General features: G+C 37.7%; 1 protein-coding gene across 2 annotated transcripts in view; it reads right to left on the reverse strand.

Annotated features, from left to right (window-relative positions):
* Positions 1–115: 115 nt before the first annotated feature.
* DDX52 (DExD-box helicase 52) overlaps positions 116–10,966 on the reverse strand; it is a 23,293-nt gene continuing 12,442 nt past the window's right edge. The window contains exons 9-15 of one of the 2 annotated variants that reach the window (XM_059379738.1): positions 9,767–9,857; positions 7,254–7,376; positions 6,970–7,120; positions 6,696–6,771; positions 5,160–5,231; positions 4,515–4,607; positions 116–1,672 (exon numbers count right to left, since the gene is read on the reverse strand). In XM_059379738.1, coding sequence (XP_059235721.1) covers positions 1,615–1,672; positions 4,515–4,607; positions 5,160–5,231; positions 6,696–6,771; positions 6,970–7,120; positions 7,254–7,376; positions 9,767–9,857 — 664 coding nt within the window. In that variant the 3' untranslated portion in view covers positions 116–1,614. The remainder of the gene's footprint in view (positions 1,673–4,514; positions 4,608–5,159; positions 5,232–6,695; positions 6,772–6,969; positions 7,121–7,253; positions 7,377–9,766; positions 9,858–10,966) is intronic. The other variant, XM_059379739.1, reaches the window with a different exon arrangement.

A 10,966-nucleotide genomic window follows, 5' to 3' on the forward strand; every position in this document is an offset into this window, starting at 1 on the left:
AGAAGCTCTGAGAAATTAAAGAACCTATTCAAAGTCGTAAAGCTTACAAGAGGTGGCACCATCACAACTACCTCCAGGATAAACAGAGTCAAGGATCTGTTTGCAAGAACAAAGAAAAATCACATGCTTGTATTTGTTTTTTTGCACCATGTAGCAAAAGTTCTCCTTTTACATAAATTCTGAAGCTGAACAATGTGTTTCACTTAAAATATTCAAGTTGGAGCCTATCTGCCCTGACATTAGAACAAAAGGATGAGAATAAAGGAAATTAATGTTTTAATTCAAATGCTACTAAGATTATTTATATCCCAGTATTGTAATAGCATTGATAATAACTACCATTCATGTCAGGTGCCATTCTAAGTACCTTACGTGTATGAAGTAAACATTTTTTTTTTTAAGGCAGGCTTTTTTTTTTTTTTTTTTAAGATTTTACTTAATTCGTCAGAGAAAGAGCGAGCGAGCGAGTACAGGCAGGCAGAGGCAGAGGGAGAAGCAGGTTCTCCACCAGCAAGGAGATATGGGACTCAGACCCAGGATGCTGGGATCATTACCTGAGCTGAAGGCAGCCACTTAACTGACTGAGCCACCCCGGTGTCCCTGAAGTCAATTTTTTATTCCAAATGTATAAAAACTAGCAACTAAGAACAATCTGCTAACAGTGAATAGTCTCCATCACCGTGTAAGTGGAACTCTTTACCTTTGGCAGAGACCGGTTTCCTAAATGGATGCAGGGTCATAAAGCCTCAGGAAAGACAACCTGTAAGAGAATGCAGCCTCAGGTGTATCAAGTAACAGGAACATTCTTTCTTATCAGGATAAAGTGTTTATCGGTTTTTGAGCAAAGTCATCTTGAATGGAAAGAGACAGGAAAGAGCATGATTAAATGATGGAAAATTGAAGTAAGAAAGGGAAAGGCTGACCATAATCTTGTAGCTGCAACATTAGGACCTAGGGTATGAGATGAGCTCTTTTACCGATGAGGTATAAGGATATTTAATAGACCAAAGAATTTAAAATTCTAGGGAACTTGAGTAACCAGCCACAGAAGAGGCTCTTTGTTGTGACTCATACCACAAAAGGCCATCAACAAATTAATAGTAAAATAAAGCAAACAATAGGTATCTTCTTGGTAGACAGCCTGTGCTGCTTCTTGTCCATTCAAAAAAAAAAAAAAAAAAAAAGTGAGGGTGGTGTTGAAAAGGAGCACTTAATCTCAAGGCTTTATTTTAAAATTTGGTTCCAGATGCCTCCTCACAGCATATATCACACCTTCCTTCACACTGAAGGGAAAAATCCTTCAGAGCTCACCACATTTGGCTGTTGTTAATTTTAGCATAAGCTTTTGTTCTTCTATAAGAAGTATCTCTCTGCATTCACACCACAGAAATGTGAATGAATGTTATTTCCATTGTGTCATTTAAAAGTCACCTATAAATTGAAATTTGACATGATGCATTGATAGTTTAGGATCATTTTTCATCAGCCCCACTTTGTTGTAGTTGATTTCAAATGTTACAGGTGATTACAGGATTTCAAGTATTTCATGAAAACAACATTCATGCTGGGGTCATTAAGTTCCATTTCTGATACAGTCTTTTAAAAAGTCTGCTTTTAACTTTTGTCTTCCAGAGCTACTTTCTTCTTGCTGTTCTGACCAGGGACCTTTTTCCTGTGACAAGAAAATTAAAGAAAGTTGAATCCAAAATTCTAGATATATGTACTTTCTAAAGCTCTGCCGTTTAAAAAACATTTCCTGAAACCTGTCTAATCAAGTATATGAAGCACTAGGAACATGAGGATGCATTAGACATGGTTTCTGCCCTTTAGGAAACCACAATCACCTAAGTGAGACAGAAACTTATCACCGTAAACTCACTACAGCCTGGTATAAAAGATGGAGTCTGACTCTGACATTACTAATAGTAAGAGCTCACATTGATTAAGCGCTAGATACCGTTATAAGTGCTTCTTATGTATCAGCTCAGATAATCTTCCCAATTTAGGAAGAAGATTCTAACATTACCCTTATTTGACAGATGAGGAAAATGAGGCAGAGCGGTTGAATAACTTGATCATCACACACTGATAATAAATGTGAGATATGAACCCTAACGGTATGATTTTAGAGTTTAGTGAATGCCATTAATTAACGGAGGAAAAGGAAGAATGCTGGGAGAAAATAACTAATGTTTGCATTCTACAATTTAGTAAGGCAAAGTTCCTGGATGTATACTAACTTATTTAATCCTTAACCAACCTTGAAGTAGCAGAGTTGGCATGATTTACGTACTTATTTCTATAATACACAAGGGGAAATGACCTGTCCAAAGTCACACAGGAAAAGGTGGTATGAGAGCCAATCCTCTGACTTCAAATCCAATATTTCCCTCCATTCTATCAAGCTGAGTTTGAAGTGACTGATGTGAGGTCCACCAGGCAACAAGATTCAGGTTTATATGGAAAACTAGGCCTGGACATATGGACATCAGAGTTCTCAGCAAGGTATGGGTAGGATCATTAAAGGACCATCTAGAGTAAAAGGGTAAGCTGGAGTTGGATCAAGTGTTGTTTACGTGCTCTATAGAGAAGGCTGGCTTTTTTTTTGACAGACAGAGATCACAGGCAGGCAGAGAGGGAGGAGGAAGCAGGCCCCCTGATGAGCAGAGAGGCCAATGTGGGGTTCAATTCCGGGACCCTGGGTTCACGACCTGAGCTGAGGGCAGGGCCTTAATCCACTGAGCCACCCACATGCCCTGAGAAGGCTGGCTTTGAAGTGTGAAACAATGGAAATGACCACAGCATTTTAAGTGGGGGGCTGAAGTGACAAGATTTTTATCAAGTGTCCTCAAAGTTTAAGTGCAGCTAAGTTTAAACACCTCAAAGTGTAAATACTACAAACTTATAAAAATCAACATCCAAACTATAATTCTTTAAAATATTGTTGTTTCTTATTAAAATTCAACATAGCCCCATCTTAATACTATAGAAGATTTCTGATTTTTTGTTAAAACTTTCATCAGCTGCTGGTCAGTGCCTGAGGAGATTAGACTTCCAATTCTAGCTTTAAGATCACAGACATAGTAAGGTTCTGATGAATACACAACAGTTCTGATACAGCCGCAAGAAAATGTCTAATGATGGGCACCTGGGTGGCTCAGTGGGTTAAGATGCTGCCTTCGACTCAGGTCATGATCTCAGGGTCCTGGGATCAAGTCCCACATCGGGCTCTCTGCTCAGCAGGGGGCCTGCTTCCCTTCCTCTCTCTCTGCCTACTTGTAATCTCTGTCAAATAAATAAATAAAATCTTAAAAAAAAAAAAGAAAGAAAAAGTCTAATGAGAAAGATCAGGTGTCCAAGCAGGGTGACCATCTCTTACCAACCCACTGATTTATGTGTCAGCCAGAAACCGTTGCCAGAAAAAAAAAATTCAAATAAAGAATGTTCTTAATACTAAGAACTAACAAAAATGAGTATGTATAGACACAATTAAAATTTTTAAGCTTTCAAATGATATTTTTTTAAGCCAAGTTATTAAAGCTTAAAACTGCACTAAACTTTGGGACACTGTGTACACTCTATATCCTTGAACTTCTCATAGTCAATACAAAATGTCAAATAAGACTCTTGTTCCACTTAGAAGGAAAGTGCATGCCAGTTTTCATGACTTTCTTCACTGTGTCCCCTCCATATCCCTAAATTTTACCTATACTTAAAGATCGTTCTAACTCCTTGAAGCTTTTTGTAACTATACCAATTAAGAATATTTGTCATCTCCAAACTTATATTTTATTTAAAAATTATTCTCTAATGTTTTTTAATGCATACCTTTCCCTGACTTTAAATGGGTCTCATTTTAGATTCATTCACATACCAAAGCACCTGGCAGGAGAAAAGGTACTTGGTAAATGCCTACAATTTATATATATTATATACAAACTGGTACTGGTAGAATTTGAAGAGTGTTATTTTCCTTAAATAGTGTAAAGAGCAGTACAGGTTAGCATTGTCTTGATTCCCTGTATTAAAAGATAGTCCTGTGTGTATGCTAAAAAGAAAAAGAAAAATCAATGCTTTAACATCCTCCTAAAACTCAGCTGAACAACTACAAATTTACTCAAGTCATACTTTCTAGAGGTGTTACAATGTGCTTCAGGATAAGCCTAAGACTACACTGAAATCCTGCCTAGAATGGGGAGCTTCAGGGAAGATTCCATCAATATGAGTTAAGAGCCCTCACCATCTCAGCAGTATGTACTGATGTAGGCTGTGTAGAGCTGGTGGGGAGTGCAATATTAATTCAAAGTGAACTGGAATCATTCTTTCAAAGATGGAAAAAAAACAGATCATTACAAGATCCCAAATCATAAGCAACATAAAATATATTACTTTTATTATATTCTATAACTGACTGAACCTATCAATTCTACCTCAAAAAATTCATCCTAGGGAGAAATAAAGCCTAATATAATCATATGACAGAGTCAACAGTCACTTTTCTCGTATATACTTACCGTTTATTCTTAGCCTTTTCTAAGAAATACTTTGGAGTTGTACTAATGCTCTCCCTTTCCAATGGCTTCTTAATCATCTTTTTCTTTTGTTTGCTGAAAATTATAAAAAGAGGAAAGAATGAAATTCAGTAGAACTTACCTGAAAAGAGTGTAAGCTAAAACTAGTTTTGATTGTTGATCACAAAATTAGGTGACACTACAACCACTTTAAAATGCTGATTACCCAACAGCATTTAGAGATAACCCCAGGGAATTATAAATTTGATCAATTTTTTAAAAAGGTATTAACTATGATTAAAATATGTCCTGTATCACACTTAGCTCCTGTGCCAACAAACATTAAGGTTTGATTTGGGGCAATTAATGGCTTTTTATCAGTTTTATGAACTAAAATAAATTCTAAGCTTATTTCACTTATATTGAGTAATTTTTAAAAAAATCGGAATACTTAACATTTCAAGAATGAAAAAACTGACAAGGAAGACATATTCACAGGTATTTAAAAAGGAAAAATTTTATCTTAGAATTTCTGAAAGTAGTGGTATTGCTAGAACTGTAATTTCAAGAGTGTGAAAGCAAGAAAGCATATGTGGGGGGAAAGGGAGAGAAAGAGAGGGGGAGATCTAAGTAAATTAAAGATTATACCTTAGTAGTTTCTGGAAACCTTTTATGTATTCTGGCACAGGACATCCAGCCTGCTGTATAACATTGGCAACACTGGAAAAGGAACCCATAAACATAAATTTGTATCTGATCAAATTGATGTTTACACACTTAAACCCTCTGTAAAATTCAAGAGGAATGAAAACTACACATATATGAGAAAGTAATCCAGTACAGTGTTCTGCTATAAATGATCACCAGATGTAAGAACACTGGATTGCTGAGAGAGGACTGTCTGCTAGACTGAAATTGATGTGCTTGCTGATGAGTAATTTTACCTAATAGCTATTTCTGCTCAACATTTACCAAGCCCTGAAAAGCTAACCCAATCTTGGATGAAGACACTAATCAGAAATTATTAGATGATAGAGCTTACTATGCACCTGGCACTGTCTTGGGCTTTTTACGTGTAGTGACTTACTCGATCCACTCAAAAACCCTTCACTAATGAAATACTATCCTTATCCTCCTTGCCTGGATGGAAAAACCATGAGAAGCATGGTTATGTTGACATGGAGGTCATTAGATTCACATGCTTGGAGTTACTGAGGAGATGGAAGTCAATCTAGGCTTTTGGAATAGACTCCCCTACACATGAATGTGTAAAAGTCTGCTGAAAGGATACCCAAGGCTGATGACAAAGCCAAGGTTCAGAAGGCACAAATCAAAGTCTTTGCCAAAACTGATAAACAGATCAAAGTACAAACAGCCTTTGACCATAACTCAATTTCATTTGTTAGAAATGCAAAGTACTATCAATTATCACCAGTCTAAAATTACTGGAGGCAGCCAAAATGTAGGAAACTCAGCTTTTATTTTAAGATCTATGATGCTGGGCTAAATTAAGACCCAAGATTCTAAAAGTACATGTGTTACCCAGGCTTCAAAGAGCTACAACTGAATAATATGGGGAGTGTGTTACTGAAACAGATTTCCTAGGACTAAATATAAAACTCCATCTGCCCAGAAGAGTAAAGAGAAGGATGCACCAGGGTAAGAGATAATTTTGACTGGGCTAAAGAGACTCGGGTTAACTTTATTAACCAATCCAAAAACTTCACTATTACATTGCCAGTAATATTAACCAATGGCTATTGGGAGAATCCTGTGAATCTGAAATTTAATAATGAACATTCCATTATGAATACTTCTAAATTCTAGTAATGAAAGAGCAAAAACAAAGCCCTCTGATTTTTCCTTTAGTCACAGCTAAAATCTGGTTGACTAATGCTATAACAGTATTTGGGACTTGTCCATTTTAACTGTGTGTGCATACAAGAACATAAAGTGGTCTTGCCATCTTAATAAGTTATTTTTCCTAATTTACCTTAAAAAAAAAAAAAGATTTTATTTATTAGAGAGAGAGAGAAAGAGAGACAGCAAGAGAGGAACACAAACCAGGGGTGTGAGGGCTCAGCAGGAAGCCTGTGTTGGGCTCAATCCCAGGAACCTGGGATCATGACCTGAGCCGAAGGCAGCCGCTTAATGACTGAGCCACCCAGGTGCCCCCTAATTTACCTTCTTAATAATGGTTTATCATCTTCAGTGAAAAATGTAACAGCTTTTCCTTTATGCCCCGCTCTTCCAGTTCGACCTAAAAAAAAACCCAGACCATAAAAAAACACTTTTCTGGGGAAAGGAAACATCAAGATTCACATGTAAGTCACTGGCTTTTCACTAAAATGAGCACTACAAAATGAGCACGTATGAACGGAAGGAATAAGTGCAAGACAGACGAGTAGTGCCGAGGCGTCAGTGGGCAGAGGGGTAAGCAGCAGAAGAGAAAACTCACCTATCCTGTGGATGTATTCCACTGAGCTGGTTGGAAAATCATAGTTGATCACCAAGTTCACACCTTTAAAATCAATCCCGCGGGCCAGCAAGGCTGTACAAATAAGAACCCAGATTTTTCCAGCTCGGAAGCTGTGGACTGTGTTATCTCTCTGGTGAATAAAACACATATTAAATATTTTAGTACTACTCTTGGAACAGAAAACAAGTACTTCATAAATCCCATGCCAATATTTTAAAGTTTAATAGTTCTTTACCACTTTGAAAATATACACTTGACTTTACCTGTTGCTGTGTTCTGTCTGCATGAATAACATCTACATTAATACCTTCATATATGAGCTCATGAAAAAGTTCTTTAGCCCTTTCGATGGACTGAACAAAAACAAGAACAGGTGGATTGAAACCCTGCAAGAAAGAAGGCATAAATCAGCACATATAACCCATAATCAAGAATACAATCACAGGGGGCGCCTGGGTGGCTCAGTGGGTTAAGCTGCTGCCTTCGGCTCAGGTCATGATCTCAGGGTCCTGGGATTGAGTCCCGCATCGGGCTCTCTGCTCAGCAGGGAGCCTGCTTCCCTCTCTCTCTCTCTCTGTCTGCCTCTATGTCTACTGTGATCTCTCTCTATCAAATAAATAAATAAAAAGAATAATTAAAAAAAAATACAATCACAGTATTTCATATGATTTTAGTTCATAAAAAAACTCAATTCAATTTAGTGTACCTTTTATTGCCAAATTTCTCAGTGGTCTATATCTGCCTCCATCTTCTTCACCATCCATTCTCTACACAACTTGACTCTAATTTCCACCTTGCTAATTCCAACAACCATGTCTAAATAATCCCCTTTACCTTTCTGTAATGACAGATGCTCAGTCCCTAGAACAATCATCTCTTGGCTTCTGTGCCTCAGAGATCTTTATATTCCGCTAAAATGCAGTAAATTTTATTAATTCACTGTTTATCCTAACTGTGGATATTCCACCAAAGCTTAGTCTTTGGTTCTCCGTTCTCTCAATATAGTCATTATCTTAATATTTTAAATATAATCTCAGCTGCCCTCTCCAAGCAGATGATTTTTACATTTCTATCATCAAACCCTACCTCTTCCTCAAACTGGCTTTCTCTATTTTCAACTGCTCTATTAGGGTTTAACCTTTTTAATCTTGGTTTACAAGCTCCCCTTCTGAAATCTAATAAAGCTGAGAAGCTTCCTAATAGGCAACCATTCATTCACACAAAATCTAACACACAACTTCAGAGGGTTCACAGACCTCCTAAGGCTAGACAGAAATCCCTCATGTATAATCTCCATGTGAGTATCCATGTAAAAAGCCTTAAAATTTCCTAGTGCCAAATGACACCTTTAAGAATATGAATGAAACAGGGGCGCCTGGGTGGCTCAGTGGGTTAAAGCCTCTGCCCTCGGCTCAGGTTATGATCCCAGGTCCTGGGATCGAGCCCTGCATCGGGCTCTCTGCTCAGCAGGGAGCCTGCTTCCTCCTCTCTCTCTCTACCTGCTTCTCTGCCTACTTGTGATCTCTGTCAAATAAATAAAATCTTAAAAAAAAGAATATTAATGAAACAAATGTATATGACATTGTGTGCCAAGCACTATTCTAAGTACTATGTCTGTATTAATCATTAATACTAAAATAATTTTATGAGAGAGATATTATTTCCATTTTACAGATGAGGAAGCTGTGGGGTTAATTTGCCTGAAGCTAGAATTCCAACACAGGTTGTCTGGCTCCAAAGTTCAAGCTCTTAACCACTTCTGTAGTCACCAGGTACTTGCAAACACCTTTTCCTTTCATCCTCCCAACTATTCTTAACATTCCACCATTGAGGCTGTCACCCTCATTTCTCTCATTTATTTCCTCTTCACCTCTAACCAGCCTAATTTAACAACCTGCTGACTGGTTTCTTTACTTTCAGTCTCTTGCCATTACATTTTATGTATCACTATTTAAGTAATTTTCCTTAAAATTCTTCGAATGTCCAGTGGTTTCTCTTAACGTGACCCCCAACTTTCCTGTCCAACCTGATCTTCTTTAATTCTCACCATAAACTCTTTGCCTTAAATAGGTAACCTCTTCATGAGTCTCTACACCCACTGTGTTTCCCTCTACTGCTTGGAATATTCCAGCTCCTCCTCCAACCATCAACTTTTCACAGATCCTTCCAAGGCCCAGATTAGCAGCATCTCCTCCGGAAGACTTTCCTCAACTGATTAACTTATGCTACGAGGGTGCTTAAGAGAAATACTCTATAGCCTCTTATGACAGACACTTTACTGCAAACTATGTTAACACAAGTCTATTTCTTTTATCCCCTAAAAAAGACTAAATTCTAGGGGCAGGGCTCAAGATTTCTATTTGTTTTATTTTCCCCTGCCCTAACCCCTCACAGTTAACTTTTGATTATGGCTTCTACTCAATATTTACTTAAGGTATAAAAAACAGAAAACCACACTCGGTGTCTTAAATTATTCTACAATGCTCCTAGAGTTTCAGAAGAAACCAGCAGAGGGACTGGAGGAGATTAAGGGAACCAATACAAATGGAGATGTGGAAAAAGGAGGCTTTTAGGGCATCAGGTAGGTTTTTTCCTAGCCTACCCTGAGCTAGAACAGAAAACTTACCATAATCTAAGTGGTGAGTCTCTCCACTTGGAACAAAAGATGACTCAATGTTTTCAAGAATTTACCTCTAGATTACTACATATACTATAGGAATAGTCATATAAGATTTAATGAACTTCATCAAAATTCAAGAAGATAGCCCAAATATACCTTTTTAACAAGTTCTCTCATGGCCAGAAGTTTCCCAGTCTCAGACCCAACAAAGAGAAGCTCTTGTTCTACAGTTTCTACTGCAGAATTCCTGAAAAGAAAACATACTTTGCACATTGCAAGGGCCAATTTTTGCTTTTCCTCCCAAATTCTAAATAAATGAAAAAATTTACACATAACCCCAACAGAATCAAGTTTTCCGGGACGCCTGGGTGGCTCAGTTGGTTGAGCGGCTGCCTTTGGCTCAGGTCATGATCCCAGCGTCCTGGGATCGAGTCCCACATCGGGCTCCTTGCTCGGCAGGGAGCCTGCTTCTCCCTCTGTCTCTGCCTGCCACTCTGCCTGCCTGTGCTCGCTCTCACTCCCTCTCTCTCTGACAAATAAATAAAATCTTAAAAAAAAAAAAAAAAAAAAGAATCAAGTTTTCCATTGTCATTATAAGCATTTAATCATTTATACTTCAATATGAAGACAAAGTTACTTATTTATTTTAAACCTGAATTTATTTAAATAATTTCTACACCCAACATGGGGCTTGAACACATCATCCTGAGATCAAGAGTCGCGTATTCTGGCTGAGACAGGCAGACACCCCAAAGTTATTTTTATTTTTTATTTGTTTTTAAAAAGATTTGTTTGAGAGAGAATGTGCATGCATACACAAGGGGAGGAACAAAGGGAAAGGGACAAGCAGACTCCACGTGGAGCCTGACTCAGGGCTTGACCCTACAACCCTGAGACCCAACCTGAAACCAAGAATCAGATGCCCAACTGACTAAGCCACCCAAGTGCCCCCCCAAAGTTATTTTAAAATGTTTTATTCTAATTATAAAAATGCTATCTAAATAAAATTTGAAAAATATGGAAAAATGTAAATAGTAAAACAAGTTGTCCATAATTCTACCATTTTAGAATAAATTGTGATGTTTTGTTGTAGTCTAAGTCATTTTCCTGTATCTAATTATTTACTTAAAAGAAGTTTCTAAATATAAAATTACTGGATAAAAAAATGAGAATATTTTTAAGGATACTATAGGTCTGAGTTTTTCTTAATGATTAATAAGAGTTTTTTTAGGGTGCCTGGGTGGCTCAGTGGTTTAAGCCGCTGCCTTCGGCTCAGGTCATGATCCCAGAGTCCTGGGATCGAGTCCCACATCGGGTTCTCTGCTCAGCAGGGAGCCTGCTTCCTCCTCTCTCCCT

Source organism: Mustela nigripes, chromosome 16 (assembly GCF_022355385.1).
Source record: "Mustela nigripes isolate SB6536 chromosome 16, MUSNIG.SB6536, whole genome shotgun sequence".
Taxonomy (NCBI): Eukaryota; Metazoa; Chordata; class Mammalia; order Carnivora; family Mustelidae; genus Mustela; species Mustela nigripes.